The 24,098-nt window shown below is 36.9% G+C and overlaps 1 protein-coding gene across 3 annotated transcripts in view; it reads right to left on the reverse strand.

Annotated features, from left to right (window-relative positions):
• Positions 1–3,645: 3,645 nt before the first annotated feature.
• Positions 3,646–24,098, reverse strand: part of LOC127873698 (B-cell lymphoma/leukemia 11A-like) — a 102,231-nt gene continuing 81,778 nt past the window's right edge. For 2 of the 3 annotated variants that reach the window (XM_052417642.1, XM_052417640.1), the window contains exon 3: positions 3,646–15,449. In XM_052417642.1, the coding sequence (XP_052273602.1) occupies positions 13,021–15,449 (2,429 nt within the window). In that variant the 3' untranslated portion in view covers positions 3,646–13,020. The remainder of the gene's footprint in view (positions 15,450–24,098) is intronic. The other variant, XR_008046334.1, reaches the window with a different exon arrangement.

Raw genomic sequence — 24,098 nt, forward strand, 5'->3', positions numbered from 1 at the left:
GTTTACATATAAAGTTCTATCCTTTTGAAACTTCAACTGATATTTTATATCATCAAGGGCCAGAACCCCATTGAGAGTGAAGAAAATTTGTCCAACTTGTTGTTGAAAAGGAGCCATTTGAAGTTTAAATTTTATGTTTCTTCTTGTTTTTGCGATGAATTTCTCATTTTGGGTCTGTTTGTTTAAAACTTACTCAGATTGTTCATACTATCAAGGGCTTGAGCCCTATTGATTCCAGCCAGTAGAGTGATTCAGGCCCTCATGGGCCTCTTGTTTCTGTATAATAACTGTTTTCCAGATTTTTTTTACACAATGCTTTCAGATATTAAGTTGATTTTTAGAATGTGAGTCTACCTACATGACCTAACGATGAAGTCTGAAATTCGTTCCAGTCCATTGATGTTTGGCGAAGTAATGGGCCTTGAACTTAGACATTTTCTCTATAATAACTGTTTTCAGGTTTTTTATGCAAGGCTTTCAGATATTGATCTGATGTTTGGTATGTGACTGGTATTGTAAGTCTACCTACATAATTTACAGATGAAGTTTGGTTATGGTCAGTTGATTTTTGGCTACGTTATGGGCGCTTTTTATGCCCCCGGATCGAATGATCGGGTGTATATTGTTTTTGGCCTGTCTTTCATTGTATGTGTCTGTGTGAGTCCTTGCAATATTGATGATAGCAACTTGATATTTGGCATGCATGTGTATCTCATGAGGCTGCTCATTTTGAGTGGTGAAAGGTCAAGGTTATCCTTCAAGGTCAAAGATTAAAAAAAACCAACAAATGGGCGCATTAGGGGGCATTGTGTTTCTGACAAACGCATCTCTTGTTTTCTCTAATATAGCTGCTGTGGGACTTCAACGCGCAGAAGGAAGCATTTTGTTTCACAAACGTTGCTCTTGTTGTTTGAAGTACCCTCATTGTAAAATTTGTCTGTATGACTTCTTATAAAAATATATATAAATAGATTGCACGTTTGTTGTAACTTTCTTATCTTAATGTACTTTACCAGAATATAAAAGTAATTTTCTAGTGCAGGTATATAAAATTCACATGTACTTTTACGGATGATGCAGTTTTATGTTGGGATGGTTACAATTGGCTGGTTTCACAGGATATTTTTGGGACTATCATTGTCATCTGTCATAAAATGTTAATCACATTGTTGGGTATTATTAAAAATAGATGTTCAGGTAAAAATGTCTAGTTATATCTGTATCTGAGAACGAAATTATTACGAACAGCTTTAAAATAAGCTTTTATATGTTTATGTATACTTAATTACTTAAACATAGTTCACAAATGGTCAACTGATTTAAATTAAAAACAGTTTAATAATACAGACGATATAATGTCTGATGTCTTGTCCAAATTCTTCTTTTCTTACAATGTTTCTTCAAGACACAAATTAGCACTCGTTCTATGCACTATTACTCAATTTAGTTTTGTACTTTAGTGTAAATTTGAGATCATACGGTATTTTCATGAAGTGAATTACGCCATCTTGAAGCAAATTTTCTTCAATGTGTAGAAAACCCTTAATTGCATTATATTATTATGTAATTGATTGGCTAAGAGTGTTGTGCCATACTTGAGTTTATATATCAAAATGCAGATATAATACAGAAGTTTGATCTGTAATGTGTACACTTAAAGAGAATTTTTTTCACATTTTGGACAATTTGTGCTGCAAATCTATATGTGCGACAAGAATCCTTACTTGACTTTTTTTTTATAAATGATCTTTACAAATTATGATTTTAAATTTACCTGAACAGTGTTATTCACCAGAAATCTGCCTTGTTATTTATCAGAAATCTGCCTCAATCTTTACCAGTGTTAGACAATTTGCCTGCATGTCTGTATATCAATATACAAAAAAACAAACAAGTGCAAACATTTCTACACCTAACCGTAGCAAAAATCATGTTTTATAAACAATATAGGAACTTATGAAACTTATAAACAATATAGGAACTTATGAAACTTATAAACAATATAGGAACTTATGAAACTTATAAACAATATAGGAACTTATGAAACTAAGAAACTGATCATTTAATTTTTAAATACTTTGAAGGTGAATTCAATTTGCATTTTAAGCTGACATTAATTCAGAAAGACATTGCAAATGTTGTTGAGATTGTAAAATTTGACTAATTGGTGTTATAATTCTGCAGCCATGAAGTAATGATAGGTATTTAATTGCGAATTTTATTTAACTTCCTTCTATTTTAAAAATTGCTGTTTAAAAGGCATTTGTAAGCAATAATTGTCGAACTGTTAATCATACGCCAGTGTCGTATTGAATAAATAACTTTTAGCGCATCAGTGGCTTCAGGTGACATACCAAAAACTGGATTGAAAATTTGAAATAGAATTGATACAGAACTGTAAGTGTATACAGTGAATAAGAAATTTTGATGAACGTGGGCATTACAACAGTATTTCAGGCAACAGTAGGTCCAGGAGAGAGGCTGTCAGTTGTGGTCACGCCTGTCAAGATATTGTGTCATGTCAAGATATTTTGCCATGGTAACTGTGACAAAACAGTATCTGCAATAAGCTCAGACACGTAATAAAATCTCGCTTCTTCAAGCATGTAAATACATTTAAGACCTGTCGTATAATTTTTGAAGTTTTATGGATTTATGATTAAACAAAGAAATCATCATAAACAGTGTCATGTGTACATGGGCCTCAACAGTTAGAAGGCTAAGACCTAGAAGTCATGCACATGGTTCATGTTATTATTTTGAGAAAATTAAAATCTTCGATCAACATTTACCCAGTTTTCTTTTCATCCTATCATTTTCTGGGCAATTAACAATAATGATAATAAACACACAAAATACTGCATGTGTTCAATATATACTCAGTTTGAAAAGGAATCTTTTTATCAATGATACCACGACAATGGAATGAACGTATGGACTGCCGATTTAATTCATTGACATGACTGACAAGTTAGTTATTTTCAGAGCAAGTTCTTTGCCATATCACCGTTTGGCTTCATGTTCTTCCCTTAAAACAAAACCAGTCGAACAATTCTGCTGCAGAAATGCAAAAAGACTGGTACATATTCATGTCACAATGACACACCTTGTAATATTGGTATGAAAATAATTTCGAAAATTTGTAGGTCTTCAAATTAGTTCTAAATATTGAATGTAAAGATTGTGACATTAAAGACTCATTTGCGCTTATTTCGTTCAGAGCATAACTGTTATACTGTTTAAAAGATCATCCGTATGCAAAAATGGGTCATTTGCCATATGCATACGAAGTAGCTCCAGACAAACTTCCAGATTTATGCTGTCAACAGACAACATAGGTCCAGACAAGTCTGTGATTCTGCAGGCTTGTCTGTAGCGACACTGGTGACATGGGGTTTGAGACCCCTTTTCGCATGACACGGCTCTGATTATAGCAAACTTAACGGGCCTTCTCAATGTGCATGTGATCTGTTTTCCATGTAAGATCTTGTTAAGAGACTTGTTGCATGAAGATGAGATAAGTGCAGACCACCGTAAGATGCAATACTTGTCACAGGGACCTAATGAAGGGAATCAAATAGGCTGAATTTCTTCAGCCTGCCAATTAAAGTCTGAATTTTGTCAGAAGAAGGAATAATGAGAGAGTTGCAAGACAAAATATTTATTCAATTTTACATGTACTTTGTACGTTCAGATTGACATGCACACAAACGGAAATACAAAAAAGCATAAACTAGTAAGATGTGAATGCATTCCATGCACTCCAAATACCTCTGAGAACACTGCAATGGTGTCACCCACTCTAAGTGTAGGTTCGACTGTCTAACGTACATTAAGTTAACCAGATTTTATTTTTGTCCAGTAATTTTTTTCACACATTTTTTTTTCACCAAAGGATTTTCAGGTAGACTCTTGCAGTTAAGTTACAAATTATTTACAAAGTTGTTAAATAAATACCATTACCATAGTAAGATTATATGACCAACTGTACTTAAAAGGTCGACCAAATGTAGGGTCACCATTGCAATAGATTTCATCAGCGTGACAACATTAAAGAAGTGTAAATAAGACTTAAGATATTATGGCACAAACTTCTTGATCTGCTACACAAATCCAGTCCTGCTCAGTGATATAGACAATGCACACAACACGCAAACTCATGGACAAATAATCTACTTTTAAATAGTGTTCTACAGATATATGAATGCCTATTTCTAATATTGTTTTTACAAAACTGATGAGTTATTGTATTACAAGTACACTGATATTTGCACATGTTTTGTCAAAAATGTATCGCATTTCATTTTTACTGAGAAAAAATTATTACAAATTCTCTGCAATATTAAATATTTTGGAAAACACTAGTATTAATATTCTCAGACTAGCTTTAAAGAATGTATGTATAACTGTACTGCTATGTAAGAGTGAAGGACACTTAAGCCTTGTTTCGGGATAACTGGGCTTAATGCATGCGTGTAAAGTGTCGTACCAGATGTGCCTGCTCGGTCTGCACATGGACAACACTTTTCGCTTTTATGGGATTGTTATTTTAAACGAAGTACTGTCAAAACAAAAATCTAGTTTAGGCGGAAAGTTTCATCCATGATAAGCCTGTGTGAACTGCACAGGCTTATCTGTGACAACACTTAACTCTTTCAGTGCTGAAACTGAATTTTGAAGGCCTTTGCAAACAGTTTGAATCCAGATGAGACGCCACAAAACGTGGTGTCTCATCAGGATCCAAACTGTTTGCTATTCTGATAGTATTCTTTGAAAAAAATCGAAGAAAATGCTAATTTTAGAAATTCAGCAGACAACATTTTAGCAGACGACAAATTTCCCAGCATGCAAATGGTTAACATATTAAGCCCAGTTTTCCTAGAACAAGGCACATATAAGACTATATTGTGGGGACATTGTCCATATCAGCTGGCCACTACCCTTCTGCTCGAAGGTACATCATACTTCAGACTGGTTATTCTCCCACTAGTTCACCGGGTTGCCACATCGCTCTATATGGAAGTGTCGTCAGATGGCAGACTGTGTTACAGTCATAGACAGCAGGAGTAACAACCAGTCCGAAACCCAGGCAATGTTGCGTGATAATAAAACAAAAGAGCTTAGCACAGGTAAAATCAAACAGTATATCAAATAATGTAAATTGCAATATGGCAAACATATGTACATAGTTTGAAACTAAATATGGCACATGTGAACATAAAAGTAAAATAAATAATTACTTAAAAAATAAATTGCATACATATCTTACATATGACACTGGTTGTAATAGCACTAACAGTACATTTGATGGCAACATGGTTTTATATGGAAGAGTTGAACAACTGTTGACAAGTTGTGGTTTTATGCTTAACTAAACAAAAAAGCAGAATATAACAAATTAACAAGTTCTTTTACTTATGTTTTTCACAAGTTCTTAATGTTAACAGTAATGTATAACAAATAGTGTATATTAACGCCCATTGACTAAACATTTCATATAAACAAATTGAATGCCATAATTCCAGGTTTAAATAAATATCTTTTTTCCTTTCTATTAGCTTGAACATCAGATAGCATACCATTCGGTACATCTTAAAACTGATCACACTTTGTGCTTATAGTAATTTGTGTCTAAATAATGAATGAAAAAAGCTGATAAATAGCATGCTTATATTTTATGAAAAATTAATGAAAAATTTAAAATAATAGAATATATCAAGCACCACAAAGCCAGGAAACAAATATGGAATCAGTGTCTGGCAGGCCCCATAACAGTCATATCTAACAGGTCATCTTACCAACTTGGTATGGTGTGATACTGGGTCAGTAAATAAATATTTGGCAAGAGGGTTGCTAAAGCCCAATATGAATTTGCTACACTGTACCACATGGTACCGTCAGAAAGAAGCCATCTAAAAAATGTGTCTCACGGAGTATCGTGTTTTTTTCAGCATCAAAATACGCAAGAAAAAATAACAAGACTGTATTTTATGATAAAGTCTTATTTCTTATGTCATTTAGTCATTTATCGTTACTAACCTAATATGAAAAGCTCCTGATCTAACTAGAGCTTTGTAACAGACGTGACATATACCCCCACGTGCCGCATTGACACAGACTATTTTGCTTGCTGTCTTCACAAAACAAGAGAATCAAATTAATGGCGATTTTTAAGAATGATAATTCTATTATCATTTATGGCCATTTCGATCTATGAACTCTTGACTTCTTTCGCATGACATGCCGTCCAAATTTATGGCCATTTTTTTACTTATGAACTCCAAGTGTGACCTAGACCTTGGAGTTATCGACATTCTTTCGCATGACACATCGTCTAATGATTGTGAACAATTGAACCAGTTATTTTTAAAATCTCACAATAAATGACATAGTTATGGCCCGTACAAGATCATTTATGGCCATTTTTGACCTTTGAACTCACAGTTTGACCATTATGTTGCAGATATCGACGTAACTCTTTCGTGTGACACACCGTCTAATAATGGTGAACAAAGGTGCCAAATGAATTAAAATCTCACAATGAACAACATAGTTATGGCCCATACAAGCTCATTTATGGCCATTTGTGACCTTTGAACTCAAAGTGTGACCTTGACCTTTGAGATATCGACGTAATTCTTTTGGGCGACACACCGTCCAATGATGGTGAACAAATATGCCAAATGATTTTAAAATCTCACAATGAATGACATAGTTATGGCCCGGACAAGCTCATTTATGGCCATTTTTGACCTTTGAACTCAAAGTGTGACCTTGACCTTGGAGATATCAACGTAATTCTTTCGCGCGACACACCGTCCAATGGTGGTGAACAAATGCGCCAAATGATTTTAAAATCTCACAATGAACAACAAAGTTACTGCCCAGACAAGCTCATTTATGGCCAATTTTTTAATCTTTGAACTCAAAGTGTGACCTTGACCTTCAAGATATTGACGTAATTCTTTCGCGCAACACACCGTCCCATGATGGTGAAAATATTTGCCAAATGATTTTAAAATCTCACAATAAATGATAAAGTTATGGCCCGGACAAGCATTTGACCCTTGAACTCCAAGTGTGACCTTAACCTTGGAGATATCGACATACTTTTTTCACGCGACACACCGCCCCATGATGGGGGACAAATGTATCAAGTTATTTTAAAAAATCTAACGATAAATGACAAAGTTATGGTTCGGACAAACTTTCGGTTTAAAACACACTAAGTGACCCCGTGACCTAGTTTTTGACCCGGCATGGCCCATATTCAAACTTGACCTATACATTATCAAGACACAACTTGTGACCAAGTTTGGTGAAGATCGGATGAAATTTCGCGACAGACCGACAAAGTGACTCCTATATAGCCCCCATTACCAATGGTAATGGGGGTATAATAAAAAACAAACACTGTCAGTTTGTTACACAGCTTTGCAAATAATACAACAATTATTCTGTAGGAGATAAAATGAGAATATTGTTTCGAAAGAAATTCATCAGGAAAGTTTTTGAAAATTATTTAACAGTTTCTATGTACATTCCAAGAAATTTTTCACATACCGTGACAGTTTCGATCCACCATTGGTGAATCTTCATCAGACTGTGACTTTGCGGGAAATGCACGTCACAGGGCGGGTTTACTGCCGGAATGGTTCCCAGAATATTGTTTGCAGAAATAGCATGTCAGTATTTAAAAATATCAAATCATCGCTAATTGCCAAAAAAGTGCAACACTTTGGTATTTGTTTTAAATTTTCAACAAGACAGTGATTAGTTAAATCAAAAGCGTGGTTTAGTGACCTTATCTGATTTAGATAGCTGGGACACTTGTGACTGACCAGACACTGAAAGCCTTAAATCAGTATTGGAAAAAGTGATATAATGATAAAATAGCCATGATCCATCACTAGCACACACTTAATATATAACACATAGTTGTATGGCACCAAGAATTCACTGATCAAATGAGACTCGTGACAGGAAAACAGGGCTTAATGCATGTGCATAAAGTGACGTCCCAGATTAGCCTGTGCAGTCTGCAATGCTTATCAGGGACAACTCTTTCTGAAATTATGGAATTTTTAATTTGAAGGAGGTCTCTTCCAAGATGCAGTAAAGGGCAAAAGTTTTGTCCCTGATTAGCCTGTGCATACTGAACAGGTCTATATGGGACAACACTTTGCACACATGCATTAAGCCCCCTTGTCCCATAGTGAGGCTCATATATGACTGTATGGCACAGATAATTCACTGATCAAATATAAATAACAATTCAGTACACATGTCACTACTACGATAACACATCTGAGTACAAGTCCGAAACCAGCAACACAGAGATCTTCACAGTGTTAAAATACAGTTGAATGATAAACACCTCATTTACCCTACACTAAAGATGGTATACCTAACAAAAATTACAATAGAAAATACATTTGATCAAAACTGTATAGAAAAATATTCATTACTTTCACACCTGATTTCTTACAAAAACAACAAGACCTGATCATGCATGTGATACAATAACCTTCCTTAAAATTTCAATCAAATTGCACCTACGTAACAGTGTAAAAAAAACTCTATGCAAAATAAAAACAAACCATTCACTCCATCTCATGCATGCAGGTCTACTGAAATTCTAAAAGGTTCTATCTATGTTCACACCAACCAAAGATGGGGTGTGGTTACACACAACTCTTCACTACTCAGAAGATTACATATTTATATGGCTAAACTTAGTTAAAACAAGTATTAAAGAACACGGCTCTCAGTTTTAAATGGAACAATGTAACAACTTACTAAGATCACAAAAACATCATATTCTCATACTAAAATGACAAGTTATATTTTAAATTCTGCTTGAAAATTTAATATAAATTAACATTTGCACTGACAACCTTTTATATTTATGGATTATTACAAGGAAATGGATAATAGTCTCCGTGAAAATAATTGATTTTCAATACACTTAACATGTATATATAATGATGATGCCTAACAAACAGAACATGTATGTAAAACCATATTTGTGTAACAGTTCATGATTAACAAAGAAATCACAAATAGCTGTATTGTATGTAAGTATATAGTAAAGTTTACACTAGCGTTTATTGCAAAGTTTTTCTAACTTCTTCAAGTAATGAAAGACTAATAAAGCCCAGTTCTGGCAAAATGGGCTTAATGCATGTGCTTAAAGTGTTGTCCCAGATAAGCCTGTGCAGTCCGCAAAGGTTCATGCGGGACAACCCTTTCTGACTGAACAAGATTTTTGTAAGACTCATACTTCAGATAAAATATGTTTAACAAAAATACACAAATTTGTGTTGATCAAAGGACAAACTGTATTTAATATTCTTAAATATAATTTTTTGCTGGTGTAAACTTATTAATTTTATACAATGCTATGCATGAAAGAGTCAGCCAAAAGAGCTCTTATATCAAATACAACTTAATATTTAGTTATGCTAAGTGAACATGAATCCATGATAACAAAAAATGAACCACTGCAGTCCACGAGTCATATAGCTCCATGACAAACATGTGCACAAACCATGTAGACACGCCCTTAACAGTGGCATCCTAGCATCAAGACATAATTTTTTGTCTTTTTTTTTTATTTGATGAAATCCAGTTTTAAACATTAAAAACAAGATGTGTTTGTGAAACACTATGTCCCCATATATGACCTTTGACCTTGAAGGATGACCTTGACCTTTCACCACTCAAAATGTGCAGCTCCACACAAACAAAGCAACAGACAGGGCAAAAACAATATGTCCCCCACTATAGTAGTGGGGGACATAAAAACTTACACCATAACCGCTAGTTCATATGAAACAGCCAAGCAATTCTACCGACAAAATTCATACATGTATTTGTTTTAAGTAAAATGATCTGAACTGTTTGTAAACAGGCAGTTATTTTAGTACCATTTTACTATCATAATCATCCTGCACCTCCCTACCAACAACACCATCTCATTGGGAGGGGAGGGGGGTGCAGGGGTTTGTTTTAGGGGTAATGTCTAGATACTGGCATGCAACTGAGAAGAGCTATACCCAGGCTAGTAGTTATATACCATCCTGCTGATGCTGATTACCCCTCAAAAGTTAAGCTAGCTTTCTAAACTTGTGATGAAAACTTGTATGGCGTTTTTCGTTTAAACAAAGTCTCTTCTTAGAGAAAAACCAGTTCAAGCAGATAGGGTAGTCCCTGATAAGCCTATACCAAAACTTAACACACAAGCATTAAGCCCATTTTTTGCAGAGACTGGTTTACATTCAAAATTGACACAAAAAGTTATTTTTGTCATGTTATATTCTTCAACATCTATTTTGAAGTGATATGTCCATATACAGCTGCAACAAGGTGGTTTATAAATATGTGCCCTGGTAGTTCTATAATAATATTGTATTCTTGTTTCATGATAAAGACAGTATGGTTCCAAAATATTAGTCACCAACAAATAGTGTAGTCTCACCAACAAATAGTGTAGTCTCGCCCAAAAATTGATTCTCCTCAATTTTATGTATTTCATGTAAAGCACTAAAATATAACATGTTGTAATACTTCCGAAATATAAATATAATGCACTTTATGATAAAACTCTTGGTGTATTTCTGCTACAGTTCAATGGCACGGATTTGAATCATGTAATTTTTACTCCAATAAAAATTCATAATTAAATATAATATAAACGTTTTGCTCCTTTTCACCTCCAAGGTACAAAATATTTTCTGTAAACCTTGCCTACTGAATGCAAATAGCATCGCAACAATACAAACAACCAACAAGTAAAAAAAAAGTACGGAAAAAAAAGTGTGTAGTTATGTTTAGAGTCACCACCACCTAACGGGTGACTTCATCCTGCCCTCCGAATGCAGTAATACAAAAATACAGTCACATCAGGCCCGTACTCACCAACTGATTCTGAGACTAACTCTTTCAGTGCTGGAACCGAATTTTGAAGGCCTCTGCAAACAATTTGGATCCAGATGAGACGCCACAGAACGTGGCGTCTCATCAGGATCCAAACAGTTTGCTATTCTGATAGTATTTTTTGAAAAAAATCAAAGAAAATGCTAATTTTAGAAATTCAGCAGACAACATGTTAGCAGACGGCAAATTTCCCAGCATGCAAAGGGTTAATTAAGTTTAAAAATAAAGAATTGTAAAATTGCAATATTTTATAACTATTTACATGGCATTTCCACATATATAATTTCAACGTTCTTCATTTAGAACAGTTATTTTAAATGACATATGCATCAAATTAAGCATGTATATATTCAAACTCTTAAGTATGTTTTCTTTGGACTAAGGCTATTCTTTACTCAAAAGTCAAACAATTGGTTGGTGAATACGGGTCCAAGTTACATGTTACATCATTGTTAAAATAATGGCAAATGAAGGCTTATGCAAAATTCATGTGTTTAGTATCTTCTAAGATATCGTAGCAATACAAAGCCATTGTAACAGTCAAGGAAGAACTGTGGAGGGCACAGGCGTTGTTTTATCAGGATCTATGAAAACATCAGCAACATTCTTATAGAAATGATTTGTCTACGATTCAGAAATCAACGGGTTGCTTGAAAGAGAAAAAATATTGTTATCTAAGCTTTATACTGCCAAAACCTTTAGGAATACTAGCACACTAAAGTCTGTATCCTGGGTGAAACCAATAACCATTACAAAGAGTGCTTAAGGAAAGATCATTTAAGCGCTTGTTGAGGAGAGATTAAACACAAGACCCAAGGACAGGGCTGACAACACCCTGCCACCTTTCATTATTATTTGTAATTTCATACTGATATTTAACAAGAAAGAAAGTTTAATGGTGTGCCCAGCACAGTTCCTCCAAATAATCCTGCGCGTGTTTTCTAGACAATCAGAGACTGCTTTTCCAATCTTTAACAGCATAACTGAGTGTATTTGTAAGCAATTAAAATCAACAAGCACCAAACAGTTAACTACAAAATGTATATACAGGTTACCAAGTCATGGAGCAAACACATCAAGTTGTACACTGACAGAATTATACAGTGAAACATACAGATATAAATGCTAACAACAAATAAAAAACAAGTCAAAACACAATAGACAATTCTAAACCGTAATCTACTGAAAAACATCCCTCACCTCATAAGAAGTGGTAAGACAATGATGAACCACGGTCTGGGAAAACAGGTCTTAACGCATGTGCTTAGCCCTTTCAGTGCGGGAACCGCATTTTGAAGGCCTTTGCAAACAGTTTGGATCCAGATGAGACGCCACAGAGCGTGGCGTCTCATCAGGATCAAAACTGTTTGCTATCCTGATAATATTCTTTGAAAAAAAATCGAAGAAAATGCTAATTTTAGAAATTAAGCAGACAACAATTTAACAGACGACAAATTTCCCAGCGTGCAAAGGGTTAGTGCTGTTCCATGCATAAGGACCTGTTTACCCAGTACCAGACTCAAATTGTAGATAATGATCAGCATGTGATAATATATCTGCCATACAAAAGTAAGGGTTTTAATGTCCCTCGTTTTACAATAAAATAATATCAGTTCACATCACAAGCAATATGGTATATTTGTTCCTTGTGGGGTCTCTACAAGCACTCCTGTCTTTAAGCTAGCCTCACAATCATGGCGTCATTTGAAGACATCACTTTGAGCACTACAGGTCTATGTATTGTGATACTATGTACAGCATACACTTACTGAGTTACTTCCCTTGAATCATTTTCAGTCAAAATAGTGGTACAAGGTAAAACAATGAAAAAACCTGATCAAGAACAAATCTACCAAAACTTGAAGATATAAAGAATGAATTACAAATATTGAGCAAAAATGAGCTACATAGAACAGAAAAAGACATAGGAAAAATATGGCACAACTGAGAATGCTCCTGGGGTCTACACCGATAAGAAATAAAAGAAATTATTTCAATGCTAATCCAAACTTGCCCTCATTAAGCTTAATTCTACATGAAATATATTATGCTTCACATGAGTGAGATTGCTATTCACACTGTCTATATATTTGGTGATTGGGCATTTAGACTGGGCACAATTCCTAGGGACAACCCCGAACTGGCAAGGGCTAAACTGGATGCCAGTGACAGAGCTGGTGAGGGGTACGAGAGTGGCAGCATGCTTGCAGACGAAACAGAGGCCTCGCTGACCGGAGTTGCGTCACTGTTGGACCCTGTGTCATCCCCATCCATTGCGTTACTGCTCTCTGCTCGACGCATGTGCTTGTCGAAGGTTCCTGCCAGAGAGAATGTCATCGGGATGTTCAGGGAGGGCGCGTTGAGAGGCGTCGAGGGCAGAGACAGGGAAGCAGACGACAGCGCTGATTGGCTGTCTGAGGCTGACTCTTCATCGCTGTTTGAAGAGTCCTCACCATCGCCTAGCGGCATCTTGTTCAGGTTCTCCACACACTTTCTCATGTGCTTCTCCAGAGTGCTTGGTACAGAGAACGGCATCATACAAAACTTGCACTTATAGACGTCTTTCCCATATCGGCCATGAGTCTTCATGTGACGCGTGAGCTTGCTGGACTGAGCGCAGGCGTAGCTGCACAGCATGCATTTATAGGGCTTCTCCCCTGTGTGTGAGCGGCGGTGGACCGTCAGGTTGCTGCAGTTCTTGAAGACCTTCCCACAAAACTCACAAGTGTCGTTACGCAGACGGTCTTTACGGACTGCTGGAGAACCATTCGTGGGTATCGGTGTAGATGTGGCGTTCATGCTGTTTAAGACAGATGAACTAGGATTGGATGATTCGTTTCCTGAACTGATACCACCAAACCCATTCGGGGTGATGTCAGACAGATGAAAATTTTTGAAAAAGTTGTCGTGATGATTCTGAAACCAGAATGGTGGGTCGATGTTGTTGAGTCTTTGAGAAGTCGGCACCGGTGAGTGGTTCTGCTTCTCATGAGGTTCTTTCTTGATCATCTTGGAGATGGACATGATGTTAGAGTCTTCTGCGGGACGTTCTCGTTTGCAGCCTTGTTGTTCCTTGTCCTCCAAGGCGTTGAGTTTGTCAACCAATGGGCTGCCTGCTGGGGGAGGATTACTGCTGGGCCTGATCGGCGCATGCAGAAACCCTTTCTCTGCCATGGCCTGTTTAAAAGCGTCGTTGTATTGGGGTAGGTTCTGTAAACCAGAGTTCTGAATGACTTCAGTGAGTATGGAGACATTTTTACTGGCTGGGTCATCCTTTGCCAACTCACTGGTGATAGTCATAGCGATTCGTTCATTAAACAGTCTCGCTGCCAGTTCACTGCCACTGGTATACGCTTTCCTCTGCTCATCACACTTCCTCTGATCTGTCTCCTTGTTCTGGTATCCAGGCTCCTGTTTGATGCTGTTGATTTCCATCTCCTCTTCTTCCTCCTCCTCTTGTTCCTCCTCCTCTTCCTCATCAGCATCGTCATCATCATCGTCTCCCATCTTGTTGGAGTCTGGTGTGCTGCTGCTTGAGGGATGGCTGCCCTCCGAGGTGTTGGCCGTCCCTGTCTTACTGTGCGTCTTCAGGTGTCTCTTTAACTTGCTCTGCTGCGTGCAGGCGTGCGGGCACAGTGGACATTTGTACGGTTTCTCCCCCGTATGAGACCGACGATGAACAATCAGGTTGCTCTGGAAACGGAATGTCTTTCCACAGAACTCGCATGATTTCTGATTTCCAGGGCTGCCCTGTGTATCGTCTTGTTTGTCAAGCTCGGTTGGCGTAGTGGAGCCCTTGCCCCCATGGCTGTGGTTGAACATGCTGGCTGGGCTTGTACTGCTGCCACCCAGAGGAGACTGTGGGAACGGGGGCGTGTGCTTGCGTGGCGGCAACGGGGAGGTTGACGATGCAAGCTGACGTAACCTTTGAGAGTAAAAATCGTCTAGACTCATGCCAGTTCCTCCTCGTCTTGGTTCAAATGGGTGATATGGAGAAGCGCTGGGCGTGCCATGTTCAAAACTGGGCAGACCAAACAGGCCTCGAGGTGCAAACACATCTTGGGGAAAGTCCAGTCTCAGATCTCTTCCGAAGTGCCCCAGGCCAGTAATAGGGGAGAGGGGATGACGAATGTCGCCAAAGGGCATTCTGGGGTACATGAAGGGGTTGTGAGGGGAAGGCGCATGCCTTGAGTGTGGCCCCTCCCCACTACTGACGCTACCCACAGATGGCGTTGTTCGCAGAGGCTCGGTCAAATCATTCCGAAACTTATGGAGACTGTCATTTTTATCTCGTTTGTCGTCAAATCGATGATCTGACTCACGCGACTTTTCTTCTCCTTTCCTGCTCCTCGGAGCATTTGGTGTGGACCTGTGCGACTCAGAGGGTGTGTGAGAGTCACGGCTGGACGTCACATAGATGCGCAGGCCATGGTCCTTCTGGGCATGCTGCATGAGCAACCAGGCAGAACCAAACACCTTTCTGCAGCTGTCACATGTCACCTTGACTGGCTCTGAAAACAGACAAACACAGAGTCATGATCTGGAAAAAGACAAACACAGAGTCATGGCTCTGAAAACACACAAACACAGAGTCACTGCTCTGGAAAACGACAAACACAGAGTCATGGCTCTGAAATGAAACAAACACAGAGTCATGGCTCTGAAAACACATAAACACAGAGTCACGGCTCTGGAAAAAGACAATAACAGAGTCATGGTTCTGAAAACACACAAACACAGAGTCATGGCTCTGGAAACACACAAACACAGAGTCACGGTTCTGGAAACACACAAACACAGAGTCACGGCTCTGGAAACACACAAACACAGAGTCATGGCTCTGGAAACACACAAACACAGAGTCACGGCTCTGAAATGAGACTTACACAGAGTCATTTACCGGTTCTGAAAACAGACAAATACAGAGTCACACTACAGCAGCCGTGTTATCACATATGTAGAGCTCATATAATAAAATTTTAATCTAATCATACCATTTTTAGCTGAAATTGACTTACTGCTACTAATTTTCACCAAACATAATGTTTGCATAGAAATCAATGTGACATATAAACTTGAGCTTTGTTAAAAACATGACTAATACACAGTTTTGTCATCTATTTTCAAGAGAAAATAACTCCGGAATGTGTAGGTAACAGGGAATGAAAAGTGTCTGGCACAGTTACACTTCAATATGGTGGCATGTTTTAATTTTCAGTTTATTCCCTGTAGAAATGTGGAAGTTATTCCCTCCACAAATTATGAGATTTTAAGGGGACTTACTGACCAATCTACAAACACATCAGGCCCCCCCCCCAAAAAAAGGTTCGTTTGGGGTCTCCTTGGAAAAAACAGGGTCGGTAGGTAGTTTTTTTTTTGTTTTTTTTTTGTCTTTCCGGTACTAGAATGGATGGCTACTAAAGCTTATTATAAGAAATACAGGTACAGCCACTCAAGGGAGTAATCAAAAGTGGTCTCTTAATAAAATGGTCTTTAAATAAAAAAGGCCATTCTGGAAGAATGCTTACCCTCAATTTTAATCTATATGAAGGATAATCTCTTTTGTCAACAATGATTTTAACTTTTATAATAAAATGAATATAAACACAATACATAAACAATATTTTACTTATAATGTGTTTTATTTTTTCACTTATTATAAATTATCATATATTATAAATGAATTGTGTGTACATATTTATTTGCAAAAACAACATAGACAAGGAAATATTTTTCGCGTTTTTTTCACCTGTCACATAATTTTCCACGTCTTCAAGCACCTCGGCTTTACGCTTAAGAATGTTCTGAATTTGAGTTTTACCGACTCCAAACTCATCTGCAATTTTACGTGCACTTTTACTCTTTGACAATTCCAAAACCCGAATTTTCTCGTTCAACGTTAACACTTTTCGTTTTTACATTTTAATTTCTGCATGTACGCTTAAAGAAATCTGACTCGATTATGATACATAATGAGCTGAAAAAATTAAAACACTACAATTGAAAACAAACTAACAGACTTGATTGGACAATTTATTAAGTAAATAACAATGTGATTGGCTAACAAATATCTACTAATTAGCATAATTACAAATTGGTAATGAACGGATTTCGACAGATGTTGCCGATTAATTGTTTATTTTCCGCATTTCTCAGGAAATGTTTGTCGCGTACAGTGCATTGTTTCTGCACCTGTTATCTATACTCGAGAAAAATCAGCGTTGTCTCTTAACGTTCCACATAGTAAACTTTTTAAGCTGTAGACTGTGCATAAAACGTCCCTCTATTATTGAACTCAATAAATTGATATGCAGTCTACAACAATACCGGTCAGAACCAGTCAACAAGACAAAGCATAATCATAATGGTTGGTGTGAAAACAAAGCAGCGGTGTAACAGTACATCTTATCGGCTTAAATAAACAATTAACACGGATTTGTCCCTGAAAGATCAATACATTAACCACTTTTACCTCCTAGTGGTCGCTTAATTCAAGATTTGGACATCAAAATACATAGAAATCAGCGTAAGTCATAGAAAGTCGCTGGTCGCGTAAGACAAAAGTCGCTGAATACAATATCATTATATAGCGAAAAAGCTCCGTGGGATTTCAAAATGGTCGCATAAGACAAAGGTCGCTTAATACAAGTGGTCGCATCCACAAGATTGACTGTATATATATGCTTTGTTTGCTTGATATTACATATTATATGAAGGAAAATGAACGAATTTTTTTTTTGGGGCGACCCAAATAAAAAGTTGAGGGAGACCCGAAACGGACCTATTTTTTTTTGGGGGGGGGGGCCTCAACAGAGGAACTCCAATGTGTCTGCGCACAAATTTTGAGGACTAAGCGCAAAACTGTTTTATGTTATTTAGAAATGCAAACAAACATAACGTGTTCTCCTAATTGTGGTATATTTTGAAAGTAATGATCTTCATCCATGTTTTTTTTTACAGCCTGAATAATGTTATTTTAAAGGTGTCAGAGACACACACCCTTCCCTCAAATGAAACTTATGTATTCAGAATGTAAAATATGATATCTATCGATTCTCTTTAAATGTACAATGTCCGGCAGCCATTTATGGTAAGTTTTATTTCAATTTAACTTTCCTGGCACTTTGCCAATATAAATTTATTGCGGAAAGTGTGTATGTACACTGTCCAATAAATCGCTCAGTTAGCCATGGCTAGCCGTTGGCGGCTATTAAACAGCCAGGTCACTGCTCTGCATTAATAACACTCTATGTTGAAAGTTGACTTGCCCTTGGGCAAATATATTCAGTGAGAAAGAGAATTAATGTTTTAAATACATGAAATGGTAATGAATACTTTGTTAATAACATTGATGACACACAGTGACAAGTCCAGTATTACAGGGACCTATCTACCAAACTATCTTGGCCTTGTTTTCCATGATGTGGGTGAAACTTCACAGGAGAATAGTAATTTAAAAAACACTCAATGATTGATCTTTGAGTTTTGCACAGGGAGCTTGCATGTCCATCTGAGTATTCAAAAAGAAGAAGAATCAGATAACAAATCTTTGTTATTCACACTGTAAGTTTGACTTCCCTTGAGAATGTTGCTAAATTAAAGGAGTTTTCTACAATCCATTTAATATGCAGCTATAAGATCTTTAATAACAAGATTTGAGCATGGCCTTTTTCTGGGTTAGTTAGTTTTTCTTCAAGTTTGCTGGTGTATCTAGTCTAAACAACACTACAATAATCCTCTTTCAATCTCCCATCTTACTTTAAAAACAATTTTTTTTTACAGACAGCACAGGCTAAACTGGGGTGCCACTTTATGCACATGCATTAGACAGCACAGGCTAAACTGGGGTGCCACTTCATGCACATGCATTACACAGCACAGGCTAAACTGGGGTGCCACTTTATGCACATGCATTAGACAGCACAGGCTAAACTGGGGTGCCACTTTATGCACATGCATTAGACAGCACAGGCTAAACTGGGGTGCCACTTCATGCACATGCATTAGACAGCACAGGCTAAACTGGGGTGCCACTTTATGCACATGCATTAGACAGCACAGGCTAAACTGGGGTGCCACTTCATGCACATGCATTACACAGCACAGGCTAAACTGGGGTGCCACTTTATGCACATGCATTAGACAGCACAGGCTAAACTGGGGTGCCACTTTATGCACATGCATTACACAGCACAGGCTAAACTGGGGTGCCACTTTATGCACATGCATTAGACAGCACAGGCTAAACTGGGGTGCCACTTTATGCACATGCATTAGACAGCACAGGCTAAACTGGGGTGCCACTTCATGCACATGCATTACACAGCACAGGCTAAACTGGGGTGCCACTTTATGCACATGCATTAGACAGCACAGGCTAAACTGGGGTGCCACTTTATGCACATGCATTAAGCCCCATTTTCCCAGAGTGACGCTCAAATCTATTCACTGAAAGTGACCCAAATATACAAAAGTGACAACAGATACAGACTCCAGATTTATTTGCCTTTCAATGACCAGGTTTCACCATTCAAGAGCATCTAAATGTCAACTCCTGGTCAAAGTGACACAAGCAAACAAAACATCTGGTCAGCTATCAGTACTAAAGTGAACACAAGGCCATGATGGACTGGTCAGCAGACCACAGTGACCATACTAGAGGATTAAGTATGTCATTTTGGTACAGGCTGACCAGAGCACTTCCACCTGGAGGTCACACTGCACTAATTGGGAGTGTGCCTGGGTCAGACTGGTCTTAGGTGAGGTAATCAACATATCATTAGATCCTGTAATAAAACTACGAACTAACAAGCAAGTTTTCTTGCAGCAATGGTATTTCAGTTTGTGCTAACCTAGTATCAATTTTAAAAATAAATAATTTGTTTGTCATATTTGAATAAAAAATGTATGTTATTTTACTTTTTAGAAAATCTGAGAAAAAAAGTCCCTAATGAAATGAACAAAATGTTGAAGACACACACAGGATTGTGTAATTAAACCACAATAGGTTTGGTTGTGAGTAAATGGCTTTTCTAGCTTTCCAGAACAGGAAGTCTAGAAACAGGCATAACTTTCAAATGGACCATGGAGAGAGATTCACAATTATTTTGTGAAATGTACCCTTAAACCACTACTCAAGAGGTCAGCATGTTACTCTCCACATAAGAGGAAGGTCAACTCAGGTCACACTGCACTAATGGGGAGGGTGGAAGAGCCAGCCAAGGTGATACCACTACTGAGGGGAGGTTTGTTCCAGGGTCAGACTGGGTCATACCACTACTCAGGGGAGGTCAGCATGTAGCTCTTCTGATTGTGTGGAGGTCAACTCAGGTCACCAAAACACTGGAGGAAATGTGAGGGTCATGTTTGGATATGAAACCTTAATCAGCCCTTGTGATTTACACACTTGTTCTTATATGTGGATGGTATTTGTCTGCCCAAGGTAATAATAAATTATAAGTAAAACAATAATAACCAATTTTTTTAAAAGAAATTTTCAAATTTGTTCTAAGCTAAAAGTAAACATGAAACATTACATGTTAACTATAGTTTAAAAAAAATCTTTATCTTTTAATTAAGTTTCTTAAACTTTGCTCCAATCATTGAACATATAATAACATTATATTGAAATAATCATGCATGTCAATGTGAGCAGACTTAGCCCCATCAGCTGCAGCTACTATAGCAGCTAAAGCAGCCAAGAAAGATTTTATTTTGTCTATTTTAACCCATTTATGCCTAGCGTCTAGAAAAAAGGCCTTGGCAAACAGCGCAGACCCAGATGAGACGCCGCATGACGCGGCGTCTCATCTTGGTCTGCGCTGTTTGATTAAAGGAATTTCCGTAAGAAATATTCTAAATATAGAATTAAATATACTAGATATCCCTAATTTTGGAAATAAATTGATCCAATTTAGAAGAATGGGAGAGTCTTCTAGGCATAAATGGGTTAACTTATATCAGCCCCACACCTACCACTATTATCATCATCACCACTAAATTTATTAATACAATTACTTTTGTTATATTTGATTTGTGTTACTGTTAAAACAGTTTAATTATACATTCTCAGGGATCAGAATTTTGTTAAATGGACATAAACTCACCGGTAAATGGTGCTTTGGTTAAATCTTAAGTTATTGGCACAAACTGCAAGAAAAACTGTCTTTTATGCACTAAAGATTTTTGCAAATGTACTTCAATAAATTGAAATATTTGCAAAATGAAGTCCTTAACGGTGTGTTTACATTCCGTTCCAGCCCGTGTGTAAACCCCTGTTAACCCTGTTGATCCTGCACCCTGATTATGATGATCAATTATAACCAGGAATTCTTAATCACAAAAGCAACAAGGCAAATTATCTGCCAATTGAAATTATTCTCCACCAATAATTAGCTTCAATGAATGTTTCCATTTCCCCGAAATGTTCAGATAACCAGCCTGCAATCATGGTCAAAAATAGCAGTCCATACAGCTAACAAGTGACCAATTAGCCTATTTAGCTGGAGTGGATACACAGTTTGTGTTATCTGGCTGACTTTGACCGAGATTGGACATATGCCAGGTCAGGATGTACCAATATTAGGTTAGAACCTTGAGTAATCAGCTTGTCCTTAAATGACCACACCCTGACCTTACCCAACATGGAAATGGACTAGTCAGCTTGTCCTCTGATGACCACACCCTGACCTACCCCAAACTGGACATGAACTAGCCCAGTGTAAACAGCCAGATACCTGTATTTGCCAATAGACAACAGGGATGTACCAGTATTAGACCATATTCACAGTGGGGAAGATTTTGGGATTATTTATCAATGGCTTAAACAACACACAAACTTATTTGGAACTGCCTATACTTGCACACAGGTAAAATCATGGTTTTCTTTGTGGGGCTCTGATTCAGATTTTATTCACAATTACCCTAAGAGTATGATATTCATTGGTTGGATCCATAGCTTTAATACTAAGCTGGTAATTTCACTTAAATTCACACAGCACAAAATCACATACACCGTATTGTAATAAATTTATCATAAACTGACAGTAAAACTATTACTGATCAACATCTGGTGTATAACGTCATTAAAATGTGGTTATGTTTTGTAGAACATGGTGTATCTCAAGTCTGTGACATTAAGTGTGTCCCAAGGTGACTTTGATTCAGGCCATTGACCAGTGTGTCATGGCCACCGTGACATCTCATCAACTGATAGGAGCAGTGGTATTCAATGTGTACACAGTCTAGATGAGTGGACAGCTTTCATTGGTCCATATCCATTGGTCAATATTAGGTCACATTACCTGATTAAGAGCTTGTATAAAGGGGTTATTGACCAACAATATGATAACCATAGGCTAGTATTCAGTGTCCTAATTGTTATCCTCATTTATGGCACATTTAAATTATTGTACTGCTAAATATTAATATTTAACTGCTATAATTATATTATATAATTGTATTTGCAAGATATTAATGTTCGTAAGATATTTATTATGTTAAGGTTCATGGGAGGGATAAAATTCATAAAAACTTTGCTTTGGTTTTTCTTCATTCAATGTGGTACAATATGGTCAAACTATATATCATTTTAAAGCTAAAGACAGATAGAATAACATAAACACATTTTTGACAATCATTATTTTTTTGCTTTATTCATATTTGGGTTTAAAACCAATACATTTTTACACTAATTTGCAAAATCTCAATCTTAAGTAAGGAAGGATTTGCACGACCGTAAGTTGAATAAATACAAAGCTACATACATATACAAGGTCAAGTTAGCAACATTTCACAGAAAATTATTGTCAGAAAACAACAAATGAGTTTTTATTCAACTGCCTTTTTTTGATAAATTTCCTAAGCAAAGTTATAAAAATAACTAAACGTAACTACTTTTTAAAAATCCAGGTATGGTGGATAATAAGAGTCACCATTGTATTTCAAAGGCTTAACAATTTTGCTATTTAACCCTTTACCAAATTGCAAATTTTAAACCATCTCAAATTGAAATAGATTGCAGACGACATATAAAATTGTAAAGAAATATAAAGAAATTGGCTAACCGATTGTTTTTATATTTCAATTCCTTCTACCCATTTTGAAAGCGTGGCACTCGCTGTGCTCCGTAGAAAAACGTGCATTACAAATCGGTCGAAATCACGTGGAGTGGTAAGAAAACACATCATTATTTTGACAGTTGGGCCGCAACTAGTAAAACAACTGTTAACATTAATCAGAAAGAGATCGCATTTAATAATAGAAATGACCACACAGAGATACAATAACTTAACCCATTGCAAATCTTTTTCAGCTGAAAATTGTCCCCCACCCGTCTTTTTTAGTATATTTTTATTGTTTTTCTGGAGCCGAAGTGCATCTCACAGAATATCCATCCGACTTCCGTTGTTGTCACTATCGTTATTAAAAACTCTGTATAAAAGAATTATTTTTACTTTGAGGTTGTTGAAGCGATGTATAATGTTATATTATCAATAAAATAGTATACCGTGAAGAATTGAACGGAGTTTCATTTTGATCTTTCTGTCAGTCTGTAAGCGTACTATTTTGTGCGCAATAATACAAGTACATGTGATTCGACAACAATTGTAAACATTTGTGAAATTCTTCGTACAAAGTTTTTTTTTTTTAGTGTTTATGAGGTCTGATCATGCAGTTTGCACACATCAACGGAAAGATTACAATGCAATGCATTTGTCATGGTCAACCATTGGAAAGTCAATTAGGCGATGAGTGAGTTTTTAGCATGTTTCTTTCAATTTCATGCATTTAAAAATGGCTGCCTCCATCTTGATGAAATGACATGTGTTCCAGTTTTGATATTTCTAGATTTGTAAACTTTATTCACTTTTTAAGCGTAACTTGCCCTCATCAATGTAGATATTATTCACTAGTGCTATACTTTTCCACCGAAATACGTTGAATAAACATGATTCAGATTTGTGAAAATAATGTATATTTTAGTGTTAAAATCGCTTTGTATTTTGATTGATTTTGTCGATTGTATGAGATTTTACTGTACAAAATTGGTAGCAGTTTGGAAGAAAACAATCCTTTTAAGCATATATGTAAACATTTTCAATGTGGCACATTTCGTTTAGTCAAATTTGAGTTCAATGCTAGGGGTCCCACATTTTTCA

Source organism: Dreissena polymorpha, chromosome 3 (genome assembly GCF_020536995.1).
Source record: "Dreissena polymorpha isolate Duluth1 chromosome 3, UMN_Dpol_1.0, whole genome shotgun sequence".
In the NCBI taxonomy this organism is placed as follows: Eukaryota; Metazoa; Mollusca; class Bivalvia; order Myida; family Dreissenidae; genus Dreissena; species Dreissena polymorpha.